Genomic DNA, 25,475 nt, shown 5'->3' on the forward strand with positions numbered 1-25,475 from the left:
TAACTCACATGAATTTTAAACAACTTAATCTGAATTATTTTGTATTAGTTTTTTCTTTTATATTAAAAGAAATTTATTGCTTAATTGAAACAAATATCTGAAATGATAAATACTCAACGTTACAAAATAATTGACAAGCTCTACGAATCAGTTAAAAAAAAATATTTTAATTTAAAATGTTACATTACTTATTTTTTATATAAAATATCACATCAAATTCTGAGGGGTCTGTTTTTCTAATTCAATTTTAAGTAATCCATTGTGTTTCTAGTTCAATTTTGAGTTGGATTACTGTGCTTAAACAGTATTTCCAGCTCAAAAACTAGTCTAGAGGAGTTTTGGGACAGACGCTAAATATATATATATATATATTCATAATAATTATAATTTAATAAAATATATACTATATATATATTATTTTCATAGAGAATAATATATAATACAAATAAATATATATATAGGTATAATATAAATTTATAATTAAATTATACAAATTAATATACATTTATATTCATTATCATCGAATCAATACACATCAAAACTCTCCAAACCCAACTCAAACCTAAACAAAAGAAACACATAAATTCAAATTCACTTCAAAATCCAAATAAAAACCAAATCCAAATCCAAACCCAAATTTGCAATGTTCATTGTTCACAGCAAAAATAAACATGTATTCAATTTCCAGCTGACCATAAATAAATATTTCATAAAATAAAAGAAAATTTTCACTACACTTTTTCGATGAAACACAGCTTTAGCTTTACTTACTAGTTTAGGCTTTGTTAACACGAACTTTCTGCCCTTCAAGCACCTGCAAAACCAAATTCATTAAAACAAATCTACATACAAAACCATTCATCAAATTCAGTATAGGAAATAATAACATAAATGAAATTGTAGAAAAACAAAATAAAACTATGGAGAAAGAAGAATGAAAATTGATTATTTTGTTCCGTAAAATATATTTACCCGTCCCAATTCAATGTTTTCTTTTATCATTTTCGTCCGTCTTATTCAAAAGTAATTATTTTCAATTATAATAAAAGTAATAAAAATCTAAATACCACAATATCCCAACTTCTACAAAAATATTAAAAAATATCAATAAAATACTACTCCTTCCGTCAGTCTCTAATGATCACATTCACCTTATGCGTCAACATTAAAAATATCCTTATATTTATATAATATTTTGTACAAATTTTATTCTATTAGTATTATAAAACATTAGTGGAAGAATTTTTGTAATTTTTTATTAATTCGTACTACATTTTGATATAATAATTGATATTTAAATATCAACACGCAAAAAGTAAATGAGACCTTTAGAGCCGGACGAAAGTAGTATTATTTATTAATCTACTATTAAAAAAAAAGTTACATTGAGTTAAAAGACAAAAAGAGTATAATCCAATTGAGAAAAATGTAAAGAAAATAAATTATCATTTAATTCAATAAATATATATCTATATATATATGTAAATGTGCATAAGTTAATAATCTAAAAATAGATTAATCAATAAATACTAACTTTATTTTTATTTTCTACTCCCATAAAGTCATTTTTCTCTATTTCTACATGTATAAGAGAGAACTGAAAATTGAGAAAAAGAAATAATTTATTTCCTTTTCCCAACCTTCATTCCTCTCTACCAAATTACCAAAACTTCTAATGCTAAAATTTTCAAATGACAATGTAAAAATAAAATCACAATTATTCAAATGGATGAAGAACTTACTGCATTATTAAGCGATGATATTGCCGCTTCGACATCATCTTCCGAAGAGAATGTGACAAATCCGTATCCACTGGACTTTGAGGTTCCCGGAACACGGGATACCTTTGCACTTAGAACTTTACCCTTTTCTGAAAAGAAACTTTTGAGGGTGTCTGTTGTTACAGTTTTCGCAAGATTTCCTACGTATACTTTATAAGGACTGTCGATGAACGCAGATTCTTCAGATTGAAGAAGTGCCGTATCCGTAGTTGCCAATGGCTTTTCTGTTATATTTACTTTTACTTGACGCCCGCCGATTTCCTGCAATGAAATGAATGTCAAATACGTCGAAAATTAACTGGTCATATAATCAGTTTAGATATTTGCATGTTATTTAACAGGTTAGAGTGTTCATCAATGGCTAACCGTGCCATTTAGCTTTTCAGCTGCCGTATTTGCATCCTCGACAGTTTTCATTGTTACAAATGCAAATCGCCGGCTCCTTCCGGAGTATTTATCGTACATCACCTATTAAGGGGATAGAGTATGCAGTTATATAAGGATTATTGATATGTTTTTAAACCGTAGAGATTAAACAAAGATCAAACAAGAAATATAAGATTTAAATAATGCACATCATATATTCATCAGTAAAAATAAGAAAAATATAGGGTGTGTTTGCACACCAAAATTTATCAACTCGATTCTTGATAAATATTAAATAATGATACAATATATAGACACAATAAAATAAAAAATTAAAATCAACAATTTCATGTGAAATATATTTTTTATATTTTTGACATGCTTTTCCATAATATGTTCACTTAACAAAAATGTTTGATACGTTTTATTACAAAAAAAAATACAATATATACCAATACACATATAATATATAATTTATCCATTCACAAAAAGTCAATAATTTATAATTCAATACAAAATATTATTTTTTATTGTTTGGGGGATTGGATTTTAAATCCACTATTCATTCAATTTTTTCCCCCAAAAAACATCGAATCAAACACCTATTTTTCGTTTTTTATATTATGCTAAAAATCAATTTTACATTCAAAACATCACATTAACACCTATTTATATCACATCATACAACTATTCAAATTCAAAATTTTTACTATTCAAATCCCAACTCAAAATCCAAACCCCCAAACAAACACACCCTAAAAACACTTATATCCAAAAGCACAGAATGAACACACTCTTATGCTGTTCGGCTCAGACCCAAATCGAACAAACTTACACTGTGAGGAAAGAAAAACAGTTAAACCAAAACCAAAACACATCCAAATGGCCCCCAAAACCACAGGATTCAACCCAATCGAAACGTTCCTCACACAAACTCGCAAATCCTGGTTTGCAATCATTCAAATAGACATCGACCGAAGAAAGAACCCTCAAAACCTCATAATCGAGGAAAGCCTCAACAAACATGGCATTAAAGCAACAAGAACACTGTTAAACTCTCTGATATTGTGTTGAGGCTCCGTGGGCTAATGGATAAAGCATAAAATTATAATATGCCTAAGCTCAACAAAATCGAATCAAAGACTTAACTAATGAATCTAAGTAACCATAGGAAATCAAAGTCCTGCAGAAAATCAAGCCAAATGAAAGGAATACAAACATAACAAGAAGCAGGTAATACTCTAAAATTAATAAGAACACGATCATCTTGTGATTATAAATCAATATGATGAATTCCAAGCATCACTGAAAGAGGATTCCTGTGTAGCGTTTTCTTTCACCTTCTTAAGAACTACAAATTTCGATTTGATAAGGTAAATTCAACTCAGAATCAGAAATATTCGTTAGGCAAAGAAACTAACACGAAATCTACTGGAAGAAGCGTTTCGTATATAAATTCTATACATATAGCTTTACAAAACCAATTCAGCATTACTAATTCAAAACCTGGAAACCCTATCCACACCGAAGCTCAATCGAATCTCCACAACAGTAACGATAAGTAAAGAGTAATAATAAAATTAATAATACCTCAGCCTTCTCGACGGCGCCGTGCTCTTCCACGATTTTATGGAGCTCCTCATTCTTGACCGTTCGCGGAATGTTGCCGACATACAAGCGCCTGGCGGAAACGGACGAAGGGTCCGCTGTAGCAACGGAAGTGTCCTCGGCAACTAGGTTGAAGAATCTCCTGCGACTGCGAGTAAACTTGGACGGAGTAATTTGTGGAGTAAGGGGAGTGAAATGGAGCTTGTGAAGACGGATTTGGAAGGGATTTGGAGCGTTTCGAGGGAAATTTGGGGAGAGGAGTGACGATAGTGATGAAGAAAATGTGGCCATTTCTGTAAGGAAGGAGAAGAGGGATAAGCCTAAGCCTAAGAATGATGACAGTTACATTTATTTGAGAATGTCTTGTGTTTTTTCTACCGCACCTATGAATTACTCTCCAAATAATTAAAAAATTGATTTATTAAAATTAATTATAATATAATAAAAATAATTATAAATTAAATTAAAATAATTAAATAATTTTTAATTTAAATTTAAAAATATTATAAATTTAAGAAGCAATTAAAATATATAATTATATTTAAAAAAATAAATTATATGAAATGAATGAAAACGGAAAAAATAAATATTTTATATAGACCGAAGAGAGTACTTTATTGTAAAAAATAGATAAAAAATATACAGTATATAATATGAAATTAAATAAAAAAAATTTTAAAAAATAAAAAAATAATGATAAATTTAATTATTACTTATTAAAATAATTAAATTATGAATAAATAAGATAATTCCTCTGTCCGATAAAATTATATTTATTTTTGTGAATATTAATTATTATATTAAAATATAATACAAATTAAGAGAAAATAACAAAAATAAGTATATTAGTGTCACATTTAGATTAAAAAAATACAAATATAAAGATATTTATAATGTTAAGTAAAAATAAATATAAACTAATTAAATAAAGTATTATAATAAAGTCTAATTATATTTATTTTTTTAAAAAAAAAATTACACAATATATATCTAAAATAAAAAGAGAAATGGGGACGACTATGTCCAATACCTTTGAAATTGGATTTGAATTTTAAATTGAAATTTTCACTATAAAAATTTTCTATTTGAATACTTATCCTTACAAAAATATAAAATTTAGTTATTATTTTATGGCTGAGGAAGCATAATGCAATATAAATATAAAAATATTTTAAATTATAAAATTAATTTTTATTAATAATATAAAAAAATAATTATTTAATTTGATTAAGAAATAAAAATAAAAGAGCACACCTTAAAATCACATCAACCCAGATTGAAAAAAATCGGCCCAAATTTGCCATTTCTATATATATATATATATATATATATTTGTTTTCCTTTAATATTTTAACCGATAATTTATTTTTAATTCCAAAATTTTAAAACAAACAAAATTAAATTAAAAAAAAAAAACCAAAATAAGAAATAAATAAATAAAACGAAATTTTAAATATAAATTTGTAAACACAAACACAAAAAAGAGCAGTCCGCACACAGAGAGAGACGAGACAGTACCAGAACCAACGTACACTCCGCCGCACTCGCCATGATCGCCACTGCAACCTCCTCCTCCCTGCTGCACAAACCACTCTGAACAATCGCCAGAACATGCGCTTCTCTCTCTACCAATCGCCATTGCAACCAGTTGGTAAGTAACTTCGCAATCAAAAAATTGGAGCAAGGAGTTAATATTCTCTCCATCGGTGATTTGCTTTGTTCGTAATCCAGATTTCACGAAGGAAAAGTTCTGTACAAAATCAAATCCGTGAGGTACGTATGTGATCTTTGTGTTTTTCTGTTGTTGTTTCGATTTCAGTATCGGCTATTCACATCTCTGCATTTCGGAATGCGTTTAATCTAGAGGATTCGTATATGTTCATGCTGTTTAATGCAAACGAAGGATTGCAAATATTTTTAGGTTTTGTTTTTTGAAATTAAGGCGCTGTTCCGTTACCATGATTTTAGGAAGAAATCAATGTTTCTGTAACCGCTCTGTTAGGCGCCTTCAAATTTTTTTGAAAACCTACGGTATTTTGAAATCGATTGTTCAATCTCTGAAAATTTCTGCAGTTTGTTCTATCGTGTTGGAAAATGGCGAACCAAAGCAAGAAACAAAACCAGAACCAGAATCAGAATCAAAATCAGAATCAAAATCAAAATCAAAACCAAAACCAAAACCAAAACCAAAATCACTGCCATAATCAGAATTCCAACAAGAACACGGACGAAGATTTCAACCTTAGGGAGACAACGCCAAGCCTGGGAAGCGGGAGAATCGCCAGAAATGATCGTGCCGGCACCGCCTTCGATTTGGTGGAGCAGATGGATTATCTCTACATCAAAGTGGTAAAAGCCAGGGAGTTGCAGGGAAACCCTAGCCCCTTCGTGGAACTGAAGCTTGGCGGCTTGATTTCCACCACCAGGCACATGGAAAACACCTCCATTCCGGAATGGAATCAAGTGTTCTCAATTCTGAAAGATCGCATCGAGGCCACACTAATTGAGATTTCAGTGAAGGATAAAGCTAAAGGCAATGATCTGATAGGAACTATCTCATTCGACGCCATTGATGTTCCAAGAAGAGTACCTCCAGACAGTCCATTAGCACCCGAGTGGCACAGGCTAGTGAACAAGAAACGAGAAAAGATAGCTATGGAGTTGATGCTCGCCATTTGGATGGGCACACAGGCTGATGAAGCATTCCCAGAAGCATGGGATCTTGATGCTACATCCGTTAATGGCGACGGCTTAGGCAGCATTCGATCGAAGGTGTACTTGTCGCCGAGGCTATGGTATTTAAGGGTAAACGTGATTGAGGCGCAAGAATTGCAGATCGGCGAGAAGAACAGACAGCAGCCGGAGATTTTCATAAGGGTCACCATTGGAAACATGATTCTCCAAACAAAGATCTCCCAAAGCAAAAATGTCAATCCATTGTGGAACGAGGATTTGATGTTTGCAGTAGCAGAGCCTTTCGACGAACATCTGGTTTTATCAGTCGAGGAAAGAACCGCGCCGTGCAAGGATGAAAATCTCGGCACGGTAACGATCCCATTGCAAGAAGTCGACAAGAGATTGGATTTCAGGCCTCCAGTTAGCAAATGGTATCATCTTGGAAAGCATTCGAATTCCGACAAAAATGCGAATGTATTGAAAAGCAGAGTTCACTTGAGGATTAGTTTAGACGGCGGATACCATGTTCTTGACGAGCTAACACATTACAGCAGTGATCTAAGAGCAACAGCCAGGCAGCTATGGAAGCCGCCAATCGGGGTGCTCGAATTAGGGATATTAAGCGCGCAAAACCTCACGCCGACGAAGACAGCAAACGGCAATGGCAAAGGATCGACAGACGCTTACTGTGTTGCGAAATACGGGCAGAAATGGATTCGGACAAGAACAATCTTAAACAGCGTGAATCCAAAGTGGAACGAGCAGTACACATGGGAAGTCTTCGATCCCTGCACCGTGATAACAATCTGCGTCTTCGACAACTCGAAGCTGCAAGCCCCGAATTCTAACAACAAAGATTCGAGAATTGGGAAGGTCAGAATCCGATTGTCGACACTCGAGACGGGTCGAGTCTACACGCATCTCTACCCGCTGATCGTCCTGACTCCGTCCGGCATAACAAAAACCGGCGAGATACAATTAGCCGTGAGATTCTCGTGCGCGTCGCTGCTCAACATGATGATGATGTACTCGCAGCCGCTCCTGCCAGATCTTCATTACCTCCATCCACTGAGCTGTCACCAGATCGAGATCCTACGGCATCAAGCGACGCAGATCATCTGCAAGAGGATGAGTCGAGCAGAGCCGCCGTTGAGGAGGGAAGTCGTCGAATACATACTCGACGTGGGATCGAACATGTGGAGCGTGAGAAGGAGCAAAGCGAATCATTACCGGATCGCGATAATCCTCTCGGCGTTAGTCAAGTTTGTCAAATGGTTTGATCAGATTCGTTCTTGGAAGAACCCGTTGGTCACGATCCTCGTCCACATCCTCTTCCTCGCGTTCGTGTGCTCCCCGTGGATGATATCAAGCACCGTGTTCCTCTGCCTGTTCTTGATTGGGGCGTGGAACTACCGCGGTCGACCCAGGCACCCGCCGTACATGGACGTTCGACTCTCGCAGGCTGACGCGGCGCACGGGCACGAGCTGGAGGAGGAGTTCGACACGTTCCCGACATCGCTGACGCAGGTCGACGCGATGAAAATGCGGTATGACCGATTGAGAGCGATCGCGTCGAGGGTTCAGACGGTGTTGGGAGACTTGGCGACGCAAGGGGAGCGATGCTATAATCTCGTGAGCTGGCGAGACCCGCGAGCGACGGCGCTGTTTCTGATGTTCTGCTTGATCGCGTCGGTGGTTTTGTACGTAACGCCGCCGAAAGCGGTGGCGGCTGTGATGGGATTTTACGGCATGAGACACCCGAGGTTTCGGGACCGGCTGCCGGGTTGTCCGACGAATTTCTTGAGGAGATTACCCGCCAAAACTGATGGATTGCTGTGAAAGATCACTACAAGGTAACAAAGAATCGATCTTTTACTTTATATATATATATATATATGATTTTAATGGCTAAGTAAATTATATTTATACTTGCTTGCTATATATATATTTGCTTGATTGTTACTGTTTTAGAGTTTTTGAATTTCTGGAATTCGACCGTTGGTTGAGTAACTGCTTTGGTGAAGGAATGATTTGCTATGATATGGTTTCTTGTTTTATATGGAGTATTTGGCTGAGTTTTGTTCTATCTTTGATTCATATATATTTGTGTTTGTTTGGGGGGTTTTGAGTTTTGTAGCCAAATTTGAATTGGAATAGTAGAATGTAATATTTTTTTAATATAAAATTAATTTTTAATATAATATGAAAATAAAAAATAAATATTTAATTTAATATTTTTGAATAAAAATATTTAATGAATAATAAAAATTACGAAAGATTGTGTGTGGGTTTAGGCAACATCATGACCATTTTTCGGCAATTGAAAATAGTCAAAATAAAATGTTTGTTGACTAAGGTAGGTTCAATTTTTATTGACCTACCTATCAAAATTTAAATAGCACCAATCTAAAAAAGCCCGATAAACACTTATTAAAAATCCAAAAAACATGTGCTATATTTAAAATGTACGCTATCTGAACCATTGTACAATGCCTCTTAGACTCTAAACCGATGTTTTTTGAATTCTGAAACGTTGTCGCACGAGAAATTTTTTTCCAAATCAACACCTTAAATCAGTGTATATATATATATATATGAAAAATTGCAAAAAATTTCACACTTATACCCTATAGTTACTTTTATCCTATATTTATCTCACTGGCAAAATATATTTTACATATTTACAAAAATTGTTATTTCTATCATTTGGCCACGCGTGATTGGATATAAGGGCGCGTGGTGTAATACAGACAAAAGTGATAACAGAGTATAAGCGTGGAATATTTTTTGCAAATTTCTATATATATATATATCCACAGACAAGCCTGATTGGTAACTAAGTGATCTATCACAGAAACAAAATATAAATCGATTTGAGATTCAAATGGCACACAAGTTCTCCTACTGCTTCATCATATATCATATCATACACACAAGTTCTCCTACTGCTTCATCATATATCATATCATATAATGTCTAAATAAACAAAATTCCCATAGCCTTAGAAAACCAAATAAATGTAGTCTCACATTCAGAAAATTGCCTAAACAAATTACCCACTTCTCTGCTCCACACTCATCTCTCATTCATTCAATAGAGAATTAGTTAAAATCATAATTATTCTACCATGAATTAACCAACATTATTCAAAATTAACTTATAAATATAGCCAATAGATATAAGATTATAATCTTTCACCTGTGTCAGCCACTCAGTCAATCAGTTAGTCCCTTTCCGACTCCATTCGTCTTTCCACTCGGGTCAGTCACCCTCCTCAACTGCAAAAATTCCTTCAAAATCCAAAAACACGGCCAGTGTTGTTGTTACGACGAGGATCCCTTCGCCTTTGTTTTTCGCTTCTTGCCGTCCAAAGAAGCCAAACCTAAACCCAACCCTGCTGGTGGTGTCTGATTTATATATTCCTTTTCCAGATCTTCGACTGCGTTTGTAGGAGCATAGCCGTTGGCAGATTCTTCGACCCCTTTATCAATAACCTCGTTGTTGTTTGCCGCATCTCCCGCACTCATTATGTTAATGAGCTGAGTGAGGGGAGGCGGTGATGGTACGGGAACACCTTGTGGCCGTATTGTCAGACCTTTTGCTGCGGCTTTCTTCCTCACTTCCGCAGCAGCACGAGCTGCTCTTTCATCAACACCTCGTCCGTGACTGCGAGGAAGTCCTTCGCCAAGAACAGCATTGTTCATTAGTTTGTTGGCCGAGCTGCCAGTGCCTCCGGACACAGCTGCGGCTTGAAATGCTTGTATCAGATCCGGATGAGCCTGCTCGAATACATTTGAGAATAGGGCTTCAATGTTATGAAAATATCTTATGAAAATTGGAAATTTGCGTTGTATCAATCTTTAAAATAAAGGGCCTATAATATAGACAACATAAAACGGAGTCGATAAACTTAAATCTAATATATATGGATTAGACCAAATCTAAATCTAGTAAGGGTGAGTTTAGATTTTGAGTTGGGATTTGAATAGTAAAGATTTTGAATTGGGATTTGAACAGTAAAGATTTTGAATTGAAATAGTTGTATGAAGTGATGATATAAATAGACGATGATGTGACGTGTAAAATATAAAATTAATTTTTAGTATAATATATAAAATAAATGTTTGATTTGATGTTTTTGGAAAAAATATTCTTGATGAATAGTAGATTGGGAGGAGAATCCTCCAAACAAAGTTTGGGGGATTTTACAAAAATCCACTATTCATCAAATTTTTTCCCCAAAAACGTCAAACTAAACACCTATTTTTCATTTTCTATATTATACTAAAAATCAATTTTACATTCAAAACATCACATGAACATCTATTTATATATCAAATCATACCCAACTCAAAATCCAAACCCCCCAAACAAACACACCCTAAATTTAAAACTGAATATCTAAAATATCTCAACAAATGTCTTCATTATAAACGCAACCCTGATCGGAGAATATGGCATGACAGATATGTTCATGTACCTTTAGTATATCGATGGCTTTCTGGGCTGAAACAGAATTCGGATTCTCACCTTTCTGCTTTTGTGCATTGGCCTTCCCATAAATTTAAGACAAGCAAAAATGGGTGTAACTGTAAGGACATTGGTCGAGAATCCAGAGTTGGGGATTCTATACGAGGAGAAAAATATTACCTGCAGCTCGCGCATCTTAAATGCTTTCATCCAATTCTGAGCCTCCTTTGTCCGAGCATCCTCTTCTCCGAGTTGTTTTACAAGAATATCATATGTTTTCTTTTCGTGCTGCCATGTCAAGAGAGAGTTTGGATGATGGTAGGAAAGTAAGGTGGTAAATGAATCAAATAATTTTGTTCAATTCGATATTCAATTCTAAATTTTGATATTCATATTCGAAATTTTATGATTCGAATATAAATCAAATACAAATATGAAACTTTAATATTCGATGCAATAATAAAAAAAAATATATAGATGGTATAAAATATAATATACATATATATGTTTTTTTCCAATAAAAATAAATCAAACTAAATTTATTTATAAGAATAATACTTTTAAATTCTAATTTATCTTTTTTTTTTGTGAATGTGAAAAAATAAAAAATAATAAACATATACATTTTTTTTAAGTTTTTTAATATTATTATAAAAAATTTTAATTTAAAGAAGCTCAAATCGGATCGGATAAACAAAAAACAAATCACATCTTGAATCAAATATTTTTTTAATATTGAAATTGAATACGACTATCATTTTAAGATTCGAAACAAATCGAGTATCAAATCAAATAGTAGAATATTTTTTTCGAATCGAATCGAATACTACAGTATTGGATTTGATTCGATTCATTTACAACCCTAATGGGAAGGTTATTGAGATGGAAGAAAACATCGGGACAGGAAATCTACCTGATAAGAAAGTTTGAATGCACCCATACTGTTGAACACGATGGCTAATGCATGATAGCACACGGCAGTTTGAATGTGATCTTCTCCGAGCAACTTCTCGTTCTTTTTCAAGGCTTCTTGCAGATATCGAAGGGATGTGTCCACCTTGCCAAAGTCGTGATACATCATAGCAACATTTATGAAAGTAGCAGCAACATCAGGGTGATCTGTGCCGGAGGATAAACCTAAAAGAAGCAATGCTCGTGACATATGACGTAATGCCAGCTCTGTCTGCTTAAGGCCATGATAGAACAAAGCCATATTCCCATAGCTGCAGAAAACAACAACAATTACCGCATAAATCACACTCCTACAAAGCCCTTTAAGGTTAATTTTTTCTCTCTTCTAATAGTAAACCACGAGCAATCAATTGCGCCGATTAAAAAGTGTAGGAAACACATGTAATGTCACCAATCTTATAAAGAAACAAGGGAAACAGTTGTTGCCTGTGAGCAGTGTCGGGATGATCCAGTCCAAGGCAACGTTCATTTATAATTAGTTCCTTGTGCTGTTGAATTATGGCTCCAGCCATATCTCCGGCATGATATGCAACCATAGCCAAGTAGCTGTAGTCATTTCATATTCAGTATTTGAATCATTGAAGAAAAAACAAAAATAAACAGGGGTAAGTTTTAATAAGAATTACCGGCAACAATTTGCAACCTCACGATGCATTGGACCAGTGACCTGCAATTTCGACCTTGGTTACATATCCTAAGCTAATGAATAACATAAAGACCATATGAGGACTACAGATGATTACTTGCTGGAGAAGGGTGAAAGCTTGAGAAAACAAAGTGAAAGCTTCCGGGAGATCTCCCTGTCAAGATGAAGGATATGAGAAAATTTAGTACAATATATTGAACCATGCAGTGATGTGACCACTAGAGATTTGAATCCCGGCTATGATTTGGCCCCTACAAGAGACCAGTAGTAGAATTACACAGTATCATGCATGACTGGAATAGGTCATTTATGTTCATAGTTGTGTATCATATGAAAGACAAAATCAGGAATAATCTTTTAACATATCTTCCATAATAAGTTCGAACAGTTAACTACAGCTGAAAATGCACAAGGTTAAACACAAAAATCAATGTCAATATGCTTTGTAATTACATGACATCATGCCAAGTCTCTACGGTAGCCAAATGCACATTTTTTCTCAATCAACTACTACAAAGTAATGTTGGTACATCAAGACAGTTTTTGTCGCTTACCTCTGCCAATTGAATTTTTCCAGTTTCAATCAGATCCTTGGCTTCTGAACAAACTGGGATTGCATGTTTCACGACTGGCTGAATATTTAATATATCTGAAGCTTGGAAAGGTGACGAAGCATCAAAATCATATTTGCGAGCGGCAATGGTGATTCCAACCTGTCATTGTCCCATGCAATCCATAAGCATGCTTCAGATATTGAGTGGCTTACAAAATTGAATACTATCTTTAGAAAATAGACATCTAAGTGTATCATGAACACAAAACATCAGAAGAATGAATAATAAATAAGCAGCAACTGCAAATACCTTTTGACAAAGATTTCGTACAACTGAGATTTTTTTAACCCGCTGCCTTGAATCTTCAGGTAATTCAAACTGCAGAAGAGAAACCTCAACAAAAAACATCTACAGAGCTCTACTGAAAGCAACACTAAACTTGAGAGAGTAATCAAGAAACCTGGTATTTGAGTTTGGCAAATTCTTGAATATCGGCCCATAAACTATCAGAGGTGATATTCAAATACAAGGACTGTTTCTTCTTTGTATATCCTCCAATGGGTGACTTAGCTTGTCCTTTTGAGGGTTTCCCGGGGCTATGACTTCCTGAATGTGCCTGTATGATATGAGCAGGGATTTTAGGATTTTGTAGACAACAAGAAACTACAAAAATGAAATTTGTAATATTGATATGAACAAATGAACAAATAATCTTGTGACTAATTTATGTGTTTCCAACTTTTACATCATTACAGAACTTGCAACAGTAACGTCAGACATTTTCTACAGCTGTATAACAGTGGTCAACAAAGACACAGGAGAAACCAAGAACAACATCAAAGATTGATTTGCACACTGGAAGAAACATCCAATGATAATCATTGATAAACAATTACCTTTTTCTGGGATTTTGAGTGTGAGATGTTCCCAACACCCTTTGAAGAAACAGAGTGAACTTTTCCCAACAAAGAGTTGAAAAAATGAGAAACTGCATGGGCAAGATCATGATCCTCTGCATCTCTTAGTATGTCCTGCAATATTTGAACAAGAAGCAGAGTCATGAATAGGAAATTCAAACCATTCCATGGTAGGCACACAGCAGTCAATGTAATACAATTTTGGCATTTACCATAACCAAGAATGTGATTGCAAGATCAATGTTGCTATATGCCAGCAAAAAGAATGGCAGTGAACAATTAAATTGTCAGTCACAACTCACCTTAACAATGTGTTTAACAGATCTGACAACAATTTCATTCGTACAAAGATCCCATAAGTGAGGCATATGTTTTATCCCATCAGCTATCTGCAACACAATAGAGAAATATTAAATTGATGAAGCAAAAAGAGCTAAAATCAGGTTTTCTATAATACATATATATATATTGAAAATATATTACAGCAAAGCAGGAGTTTGTTCCTACCTTTCCAATATAACGAACATTAATGCCATGGGCATGGAGTGCTTCAGTTAATGTTTGTCCATCCATAGGTGAAACTTCAAGGATGCAAAGATCTTGTATGAACTTTGGCAACACAACATCTTTAAGATACAGGCTTGCTTTTTGGACATTTTCCTCATCCGACGCAATTTCCTGTAAAATATTATATTGAAGAATTCAACAAAAGAACTTCAAGAAATTATTTTGAATTATGTATACACGTCAGAGATATGCTACCTCTGGATCACCAGCAAGCTTAAATTCAGTAAACACATTGGGGTTGAAGAGTATCTCTTTGCTTTCATCTTCACTCCTAGAGTGTGAGAGATCTTGAAGCTTTTGCTTTTCATCCTTTTCAACATCCTGCCAAGTCCATGCACAATAATATGCATGGCACAAATGCAGGACAATGAGTACTGGGACAATGTGTTTGTTGGATGAATAAAATATAAATATATAAAATGATATATTTCCCATTAATGGAAAAGGTATCGCATGTATTGTGAATACGGCGGAATGAAGAACACTTGCATATGAGGGCATTTGTTAGATGAAATATGACTAAATGACATTGATGTCACTCTCTATCAAAATTGGTGTATCTCTCTATCAGCTTAAATTTTTAGTTCAAGTGGTTATCTAATGTTCATTACAATATCATAGAGCCATACAAAATACCCAAGGTTGTGTTTTGTTTCTGGAGTTATGGTTTTGTATTTGGGTTTTGAATAGTAATATTGAATTGAAATAGTTGTTTGATGTGATATAAATATATATTTATGTAATATTTTGAATGTGAAATTAAATCTTAATATAATATAATAAATGAAAAATAAATGTTTGATTTGATGTGTTTAGAATAGTAAAACCCAACCAACAGCCCCACAAACAAACACATCTCAAACCTTCACAAAAATTGAAAATCAATGTCACGGACATTTGAATGTGCATTGTCAATGGAGATTACAAGGGTTGCATAGCATATACTCCCTTCATTCCGACTCAATGTGTCATTTTTACCATTTTTGTTAGTCCCACTCACAAATATTAATTTCCAATTATAGTAAAAATTGAGCATTTTGGCATTAGTGAATTATTACTTTTACTAAAATAGAAAAGATTGAGTGGGACAGATGAAAATGATAAAAAAAATACTTTGAGTTGGGACGGAGAGAGTATTATTTCTTAATCTACTACAAAAAAGCAAAAGAGTACATTGGATGGAGACAGAGATAGAGGGAGTATATGACAAGCAATCCTAAGGATTTCTGATATTTCTCATCGTAATATAGCAACAATAACAGTCATGAAAGTTGAACTTAGTGAAGGTAGATTTAAAAAAATAAAATATAGGTCCACCCGGGAACTTAAGCTCAACTAGAAATTTTGCTTAGCAAATCCCCCGGACTTCAATTCAGGTATTTTCAGACAAGTCCCTCACATATTCAGTACACTACAACTTTTTATTTTTTATTTTTTAAATCAAATCCAAGTTGCTTAAGAACAAAAATATCCATCTTAACAATGACAATGAAGTAAGCAAGCCGATCCCAAACAGACTTAATTCTATTATAGTTGTTTGACTTCATTCACATAATTTTAGATGCGCGTGCACATCATAGTCAAGCCTTTGTGTACAACTCACTACAGGCATAGAATTGTCAAGGGTAGTAGTTTTAGATATCTCATTTGCAACAAATTCTCTATGATTGCTTCTTCACATTGAGAGGGCGGGCATGCATATAATACTTGGTCCATGACCTGGAACTATAAATCCTTTTTCTTAAATGACAGAACGGGTGCTTCAAATGTGTGTATTGAGTAAGAATAAGAACGGATTACTTTTATTTTCAAAAGAATATGTAATTTTATGACATATATGTTTACATTAAAAGGATTATAAAGTAACTATCACCACCTGTACCTGTGTTTCACTTGTTGCAGATGCTGCATTATCCTCAGGTTTCACCACTTCTTCAGTGCTACTTGGATTCAAAGAATCAGAAACAGGATGCACCAGCTTTAAATGAGATGCCTTTTCTGAACCCTTACCTGCTTCAGCCTTTTCACAATAAAGCAAAATTTTCAGAACATAATATAACTAAAATGGTCCAACTCTCGAACTAATTCTGCTTTTAGAAAGCTAAATCTTACATGACAGAAGCTAGATATTAATTCCGGTCTCAAAATGCAAAATCTGGAACCTGGTCCAGTATAGTTTGCATCACGCGGAGTGGCTCTCATCAAATCCAAAAGGTAATGCCTGTGTACATCACAATATAAGCAACATAAAGAGGAGTACTGGTTTAAAATAACCTTTTTATATATAGGGAAACAAAGAGAGCTGGGAGCTTGCATGTGAAATCATGGTAGTTACAGCACAGAAGATTCAACATTTTGCTAAAGAAATGTCTAGTGAGCACGAAAACAATAGCTTTTATGCATTAAATTGAATTAATTTCACTTAGGACATAGAACACATAACAAGAAGTATAAATATTTCATACAAAATTGAAGGGCCCGACAATGAGGCAGGACTGCCCATTCTTCGACTAAAACCTATATGAAGTGAAATTTTTAAACAAAACAGGTATGACTCTGGAAAGCATGCGATAACAAAGCTTAGTTTCTCTAGTTGATAGTTTTAGAAATTAATTAACTGAAGACCCATAATCTGAAAAAGAGATGTCACCTATCATCACTACCAACAATTCCCTTGCACTCTACCGGTGCAGCTAGTACAACAGCATTGCCTGATCCATCAAGCACAGTGTGCTCCTTCAGATGAAGACGTTTCGCAGCTTCCAGTAGCTACAGAGTAGCATGAATATTAATTGGTTATGTAAAATATCTAGCACTAACAGCTAGAGAAACCCACAAAACTAACACAGATATTAGTACATTTTTACTCCACAAAGATGGCAATTCTCATGATCAGGGTTGCATTCCAAGAGGAAATAGATCTCAATTTCATGGTACAGAATATGACCATGTTAAATAGGAAAATTCAGCAAACTCCAAGTAAGTCATTCTAGGATCCAGATAAATGCAGAGTAAAATGACTAAGACTCATTTATACCTTTGAATGAAAATCTTCACTCCAGCAAATTTTCTTGCCATTGTCAACAGAACCATATAGGAGCGAATCAGATTTATCACCTTGAAGTATTCCAGGCAAGACACTCTGGAAGAAGGAAAAATGCATACATGCAGTCAAGAAATGTTAGCGATCAAATTTTAGCATATTGTCACTTGATATAGAGAAGGCATGAGCATTGCATACAGAGTCCTCCTACAGACCCAAAGTTTTGGAAAGCAACATGAATCCACTCCTGTTAGTTTTTGAAACTAGGTGTGATAATTGCAAATTGAAGTTACAGTGAAGCGACATAGCAAACACAGAAATGCAACTAATGAAGAAGATAAAAAAGGCAGTAAAATGACCAAAAACCAAGGAGGGAAGCTAATAGTGGATGAGGATGCAGAAGACAAAACGATGAACACAGATCCATAAATTCTGCTAAACACAACTTTCAAGTAAATATGCACCTGTGCAACAACTCGATGGCCTCTGTAATCTATGATAGCCATAGCTAGATTGTACAAACCAGGAACATCTGCTTCCTGGTATGCTTTGGTGCCTTTCAAGTCATTATTTGCACTAGCATACGTGGCTTGCTCACTTTCAGACAACTGTGACTCTGCAGGCATGTCAGGGGATCGTGCTTCAATTGCATTGATATTATCAGTATTTGGAACAGCTGATTCATCCCCATCAGGAACTCTATGATTTCCTTGTTCTTGGCCATTCTCCAACTTCTCAGAATTATTCTGAGTAGACACTTTAGTTTGGACTTTAGAGTTTTCTTCTGATCCCTGCTTTCTGGACAACTGCTCTAGATCAGAATCAACAGCAAAACTGAAGAATATGTTGTTATGAACATACCTGGAATAAAAAATAAAAGGATATCAGTTTACATCATTAACACAAAAAACAATTAAGCTAGTGTCTAACTAAATCACATAAGTTGCAACTATCTTCCATACACTCACATATGAAAACACTCTGGATCAGTTGGATTGATAGGTGGTATACATCTATTTATAACTCCTAAGGCGCCACTCATCGCAGCATCAACAAAGTCAGAAGTCACTTTGTGAAGAGCTCTATCTCTCAAGATCCTGAAACAAAGTGGCAGGTAATAGGGTTTAGGGTTATAAATAGTTGTGAAATGTGAACCTTGCAAAAATATCTTGAAAAGTAGCACCTTTCTTGTTGTGAAGCATGTGGAAACTCCCGACAAGATTGCAACTCTTCATTCCAATCTCTTTGCATACCAATAAGTTCACTTCCAAAAGATAGAGTCAGAGCATTTTCAGCTCGGGAAGCATCACGTTTGTGATCTGACACCACCATTACACATAAGATGTTTGTCAAAATTTGTGAACTTGGATGAAAAGGAGATGCACAAAAATAGATGATGGGAAACCTGGGAGAATGATATTATAAACTCATGGTATTCCATTATAACACCATTAAGAGGCAAATAAATTGGAATATTGATTTAGATGTTTGGCTGAATACTCCTGTATAGAATATACTAAAGTGACAGTGAATAAATTAAACTAATTGTATAGAAATGGAATGCTGGATGCCTGAATCGCCATAAATGTCATGAGCCTAAAAAACTCTTGATATGATGGATTAAATCCTCTTCCAAAATAGGCCCTCGATTAGTTTTTGTTCCTAACATAAAACAAGCATCCGAATACCAGACTCAGAGAGTTAATCAAAATTTACAGAATCAACAGAATGAATGCATCGTTGAAACCTTTAGCAGGCCAATACATAAAAGTTGCATAATCCACCCTCTGCTCAACAGATTCCAGATAATGATGTGGCAGAAATACTCAAGTATCTCCATATGGTATCTATCATTGGCTTTAATGTGCTCTTCAGGAGCACAAGGAGGGTTAAAACAGGTAATAGTGAGGACCACGAACAATCCTAAGATATCATTATGGAATAATTCCCATCGGAAAGGAAGGCAATTAGGATATTTCAAAGAGATTATTGTCTGTGCACATCAGTCTAAAGTGAACAAATTCACTAACCAACTACAAAATATAAGAGAAGGCACATCTAATCTACTAATGGCATGAAAAGTACCTGGCCAGAAAGATAGTGAGACATACCAGGAACAGGATACAAGCCCAGCCATGTATTTGGTAGCAACAGACATTGGACATTTTCAAATGGATGCGCAGAGGCCTTACTCTCCAAAATTTCACGAAAAGCTATCAATAACAGCAAAGGGGAAAACGAAAAAAAAAAAAAAAAAAGGGGGGGGGGGGGAAAAAGTAAGCTATCATGATCATCAACATTAAACAAAATTATGCAAATTTTGGTACCTTTCTTGAACTTTGGGCTTATTTTCTGGAGGAGTCCAACAAGTGTTGTTGCTTCAAAAGAAGATTTATGTGGCTTTGGATCCAGAACATTGCCAGTGCTTGAGTTAACGTAGAAACCTTTTGTTGTTCCTGTAGTACAATATTTATTTCCTTCCAGCGTTGCCACATCCAAATAAAGCAAGTCTCCAGAAAGCCTGAAACATCCACGTCAGGTTTGTTAACAAGAAGCTTAATAACTATGAGAATTAACATAGGGTAGGGGTCGGAATAACAAAGCTTGCAACTTCTGAATAATACATGATGATAGAGTTACAGTTAATACAAACCTTCTGTGGCTTGGAGGAGGATTGAATGAAGAGAATACAATATATTCGACACACTTAATGTCTTTGGAGGGAGAAGACAATAAGTTAGAGAGTGAGCCAGCAATGTTCTCCATAAAGCCCAAACTCTCTAGCTCTGCCATGTCAGGCTTAGCAGTATCTGCATATAAAAAGAGGAAAATGAAATGAGTTTTAATTTCAATCCAAATTAGTACCAAAAGAAAGAAAGAAAGAAAGAAAAGGAAAAGCAAAAAAGAATTGATGCATTACAAACCTCCTAACCGAGAAGAAGCATTTTTCGCTGTTTCATGTTGTAGTGCAAGCAGTGTAGACAGTGATGAGTGCAATGTTGAAAGAGAAAGCAACTCTCTAGTTCGGTGTACATGAGCCCTGATGGATCGATCATCATATATTGCTGCAAAGGACAGACTTGAGTTCAGAGTCTACAAGCAATAATTTCAGAAACCCCCTACTTCAACAAGATAATACCCACGCTGCTTCTTTTTCTATCAATGGTATCATGTAGCATTTGTTTTAAAGTACACAGAATTTTTATAAAGTTAATATTAGATCAGTCATTAATGAAAGATATAAAGAACTTTTAGCATAAATTTGGGTTACGATAAGTTAATCCCACCAACTTATGAATCCTTGATTTAACTATTATTATACCAGAATTTAATGACACACGAATTTAATCATTGAAAGTAAACAAGTGATGAATTGGATAAAACAATATTATCCAACCAAAACTCTAAAGTCTAAACTCACCATAATGAAATCTAGCCACCATATAATGTACCCAAAAGAGAACTGAGGATCAAGTAATCTTACCTGAAACCATCTCCAAAAGGCAGCTCCCGCTAGTAATATCAGCAACTTCAGAAATTTCATTGTAGTCTTCAAGATGATGAATACCATCTTTTGCATGAAGTAACAAATCGTAACAGGTAAAATAACATGTCTCTGGAGCTTCAAGAAGAAACTGCCGTACATCCAGCACAGAATCTACCGGACTCAACTGCAAACCCCAATTTATTTTAAACTTTAAATCCATAATTCAGATGAAAACAAATAATAAATAAATAATCAGTTAAGTTTGACATATAGAAAAGAACCAGCAACGATACAATAGGCACCGTAGGTAAATTGATAGGCAAGAAAGTTAACCATGACACAAAAGAGATAAAAGGAAACAAGATTTTAATTCAAATAGCCATTAACTCATAGTTCAACTTACTTGTAGCTCAAGCTTTTCCCCTCCTTGTGTTTTTACAGAAACAGGATAAAGATGAATACCAGCTGTAATAAGAACAAAACATTAGGAATCATCATGTACTAATGCCGGTGAATACATCATCAGACACATTTTGTGCATACCATGTGCATTATTTGTGCATTCAGATTTGAAACAAAATAGCAGAAATATGCCAGACGAATGGTAATAAAATAAGTAAACAAATAAAATCACAAGGGAATATGATACCACATAAGTCATAAATCTAGGGAAATGAAAATCAGAAACTATCACAACCCGTGGTTTTGTGCATGATTTGCATATTGAAATTTAAAACAGATCAGCAGAAAAATGCAAATAATAATAATAATAATAATAAAGCTATAAAACTTCAGGGGAAAAAGAAGTCTAAGAAACTAACATTCCACTGTGAACATAAAACAGGGCTACAAACTAACAACAATACTAATAAATAAACATAAACAGATAATCATGCATTCAAAAATCAAAATCACTGGAAAAATTGATTATCAGACATCCAAATCAAAAGAATTACAAACAAAGAAAAGAAATATATGTAGGAAAGTCATGATATTATGCACGAAGAAAACAAATAGTTCTTCACTGAGGTCTCTTCACAAGTACACCCTTCCTCAGCCGCATATTTGCAGCAGACAACACACATAGTGGTGTGGAAAATCCCACAGTTACATAAGTGTGATAAATAGATCTCACAGTGTGTTGTTGATCCATCACTTACAATATGTGCAGATACTAAGAAAGCAATGATGATTTTGTAAGATTCCATTATATGATAGATTTGAAGAACACATACTAACAAATGAGAAGCTTCTAAAGACGATGACTATAAACAGTCTTAAGACCAAAGAAATTACATAAGTTTTACAGAATTACAATTGCAACCCCTAACATAAACAACCACCAAATATGCACTATCAGAAACACAGATAGGAAATTGGATTTCCCACCATGAAAGTGTGATTTAAGAAATCTTGATCCAATACATAATCTTACAACCAATTCCACTGCTTATCAAAGCCAACATAATACTTGTGTGAATGAGCACAGCTCGTAAACAATGTTCTTTCCATTTTTTAAGACTCATGAATTGACAGTACCATATTTCCTTTCAGTAGTATCACTTCTTTATTGCATGCGCTGAAAGTATATACAGAGTCAAGGCATCTCATAATGTGACCAATCTACTTCAGATAAATTCAAAAGTTAAGATCAGTTGGACCACCTTGTTTAGTTAGGACCTGATCGGTTGCATTATTTTGGTCATTCACCTCTGGCTTCGCACCATTTGAATCATTCAAGCTCACGTCCCCATTTTCCTGTGCATTGCTGGTGCCGTTGTTCAAGGTAGCAGCAGAAGAAACAGGCTGTTCCGTTGAATTTACAGCACTTTGCTGAGACCCTCTACGAGATCTCCCCTTGCCCGACTTACCAGCCATATTTTCTGCTTAAATCAAGAAAACCATACACCTGTTACAACTAGGCATAAAAGAAAGATTAACTTCACGGTAACAAGTGAGAATCATCTACCGAAATCCATCACAGGAATAAATGTGACATTTGAAGTAATTGAAGTTAAAAAAAAAAAAAAAAAAAACCCAAAACTCTTTACTTTACACCATTATGATCGAATAATTCATTCCCATGTTTCCATAATAGAGAATTTAGGTTTCAATGGAATAAAACTCACCACATTCAAATCCCTGGACAAACTAGAGACATTTCTAACCTCCAAAGTACAACGGAAACGAATCAATCTCTCCATGTTCACACAGACAACCAATCCAAGTATTACATATAATTAAATTACCATCAACTTAAACCCTTGCATCATCAAACAAAGATAAAAAAAAGCGATTAATAAAAATCATTTCATAAAGACCGCCATTTCCACCCAAAAACCCCCTTCCTCCAGACTGCCACAAATTAAAGAGAAAAGCTGAATATTACAGAGCACACGAGGACCGACCATACACAGATACGTATAAGCTCAGAAGCACGCACACACAATGCGATTCAAGAGCATCAAACCTCGTTTACTGGAATAACTTTCGCAAACAACAATACCTGGGGAAACTGATATTGATTGCAATCCTAGTGGTTGCTTTGCAGCAGGTCTCCACTCCGGCGCTCCGCCTCCGGGAAGGTCTGGCGGCTGGCTGGGGTTTATGGAGGGAGAGAGAGAGAGTGGCTGAGAGACGGCGTATGCTTTAACCCAATTTTTATATTATGTATATGTAGTAAAATCATTTTTTATTATAATTCTGACGTGGAAATCCACAATTGGCCTCCGCATTTTGCTTGTATTGTAAAATGTGCCCTCTCTGATGTACTTTGGTGTTCTTGTCTGTTTTATGGTTAAATTTAGGCTGTGTTTATTTTCATTTAGTTTGAATTTTTTTTAATTTGAATATTATATTAAAATAATATATGGTGAATTATTTTGTAAAAAGAAAACATATATACTTTTTAAAAAATACAAGAAACACACTAATCCGTAAAATAAGAAAATCATTTTTACTGTGTTTGTCTGTGTGTTTTAGTATTTGGATTTATATTTTTTAACAATAAAAATGTTAAATTTAAATAATTATTTAATGTGATATAAATAAAGATTGATATGATATTTTGAATTTAAAATAAATTTGTAGTATAATATTAAAAAAAATTATTTGATGTGATATTTTTTTGAGAAAAAAAAAATCTGAACAATAAAAACTGCAGTAAAATTCAACACAACCTTTAAGTAAATAAATTTTCAAAAATATATTCGATGCTTTTCATTTCAGTCTTTTTCATATCATTTATATTTATTTGAAAGATTTTAGGGTCGGTTTGTTTTGTGAAATAATTGAAATAATATAAGAATAATGTGATATAGATATATACTCTTTTCGTCTCATATTTATCTATCTATTTATTTTTTGTACAGTCAGAAATATTAGTATTATATGGAATATAGTAAAAATAAATGTAAACAAAAACTAAACTAAACTTATTAGTATTGTATGATATAAAGGTAATGAAATTTGTATAATATATTGTAAATTAGAAAGGTATTTATAATATTAGCTAGATAGTACAGTTATTAAAAAAATTGATACTTTTTTATGAGACGAACCAAAGTGAAAAAATAGATAAATTATTAAGGGACGAAACAACTATAATATATATTAATATGATACTTTTATGTAAAATTAAATTTTAGTGTAATATAATAAATAAAAAATAAATATTTAATTTATCTTTTTTATGAAAAGAAAAAATTAGAATAGTAAAACTGAGTGTAAATCTTACAAGGAAATACATTTTTAAATATATTTAATAAATATAGATCAAGTTAATTAATTTTAACATATTATATTATATTTATTTATTTATTTATTTTATCTTTATTCAATAAATAAATATATTTATATATATTTAAAATTCATTTTTTAGCTATTTGTATTATATAAATTTTACTTTTTATATTGATATTTAATTATTTTTGTGTTTGTTCGAAGGATTTGTGTAAATTTCTATTATTCATACAATTTTTTTTCTCAAAAATATCAAATCAAATATCTATTTTTTATTTTTTTATATTATACTAAAAATCAATTTTACATTCAAAACATTACATCAATACATATTTATATCACATCGTACAATTATTCAAATACAAAATTTTTACTATTTAAATCTCAATCCAAAATCCAAACTCCCAAGCAAACACACCAGAATGTATTTACTTTTAATATTTAAATCCACGGAGTCTTAAAAAAATATGACATGGGACTGTCATAAAGTTGCTTTCGCTCCTCAGTGTTGTCAAAAGGTTATACTATGTCGGCCGAAATTGAAGTTCTATCAGGAATACCAAAGGTCATAATATTATTTTATTTTATTTTATTTTATTTAATAATATATATATATTATGTATTATTATAATTTGTAATTAAGTAAA

At 33.7% G+C, this 25,475-nt stretch overlaps 3 protein-coding genes across 6 annotated transcripts; 1 reads left to right on the plus strand and 2 right to left on the minus strand.

Annotated features, from left to right (window-relative positions):
* Positions 1 to 584: 584 nt before the first annotated feature.
* Positions 585 to 4,096, minus strand: LOC127260164 (30S ribosomal protein 2, chloroplastic). Its single transcript, XM_051287859.1, has 4 exons — positions 3,738 to 4,096; positions 2,148 to 2,249; positions 1,743 to 2,042; positions 585 to 814 (listed from the first exon to the last, which is right to left on the minus strand). The coding sequence occupies exons 1-4, from the start codon at positions 4,044 to 4,046 to the stop codon at positions 776 to 778; spliced, it is 750 nt and encodes a 249-aa protein (XP_051143816.1). The 5' UTR covers positions 4,047 to 4,096; the 3' UTR covers positions 585 to 775.
* Positions 4,097 to 5,277: 1,181 nt separating this feature from the next.
* Positions 5,278 to 8,270, plus strand: LOC127262722 (FT-interacting protein 4-like). The gene is made up of 2 exons (XM_051291521.1): positions 5,278 to 5,528; positions 5,829 to 8,270. Exon 2 carries the CDS (start codon positions 5,850 to 5,852, stop codon positions 8,268 to 8,270), a length of 2,421 nt encoding a protein of 806 aa, XP_051147478.1. The 5' UTR covers positions 5,278 to 5,528; positions 5,829 to 5,849.
* A 1,131-nt stretch (positions 8,271 to 9,401) lies between these two features.
* Positions 9,402 to 23,727, minus strand: LOC127261282 (clustered mitochondria protein-like). Of its 4 annotated transcripts, none has more exons than XM_051289579.1 (29): positions 23,594 to 23,727; positions 22,752 to 22,970; positions 21,491 to 21,552; positions 21,085 to 21,271; positions 20,525 to 20,665; positions 20,254 to 20,410; positions 19,928 to 20,121; positions 19,712 to 19,813; positions 18,784 to 18,919; positions 18,569 to 18,697; positions 18,065 to 18,461; positions 17,595 to 17,699; positions 17,208 to 17,326; positions 16,670 to 16,778; positions 16,440 to 16,577; positions 14,753 to 14,866; positions 14,498 to 14,668; positions 14,293 to 14,379; positions 13,970 to 14,104; positions 13,534 to 13,689; positions 13,383 to 13,451; positions 13,074 to 13,232; positions 12,617 to 12,673; positions 12,500 to 12,540; positions 12,300 to 12,419; positions 11,815 to 12,124; positions 11,082 to 11,189; positions 10,912 to 10,983; positions 9,402 to 10,210 (listed from the first exon to the last, which is right to left on the minus strand). In XM_051289579.1, exons 2-29 carry the CDS (start codon positions 22,963 to 22,965, stop codon positions 9,755 to 9,757), a joined length of 4,245 nt encoding a protein of 1,414 aa, XP_051145536.1. In that variant the 5' UTR covers positions 22,966 to 22,970; positions 23,594 to 23,727; the 3' UTR covers positions 9,402 to 9,754. The 4 variants fall into 4 exon arrangements, with proteins under 4 accessions (XP_051145536.1, XP_051145521.1, XP_051145527.1 ...); XM_051289564.1 differs by having other exon boundaries at positions 14,753 to 14,878; XM_051289570.1 differs by having other exon boundaries at positions 14,753 to 14,878; positions 22,752 to 22,996.
* Positions 23,728 to 25,475: the final 1,748 nt, after the last annotated feature.

The sequence above is a fragment of the Andrographis paniculata genome, unplaced genomic scaffold (assembly GCF_009805555.1).
Source record: "Andrographis paniculata isolate CXL003 unplaced genomic scaffold, ASM980555v1 Contig15END, whole genome shotgun sequence".
Taxonomy (NCBI): Eukaryota; Viridiplantae; Streptophyta; class Magnoliopsida; order Lamiales; family Acanthaceae; genus Andrographis; species Andrographis paniculata.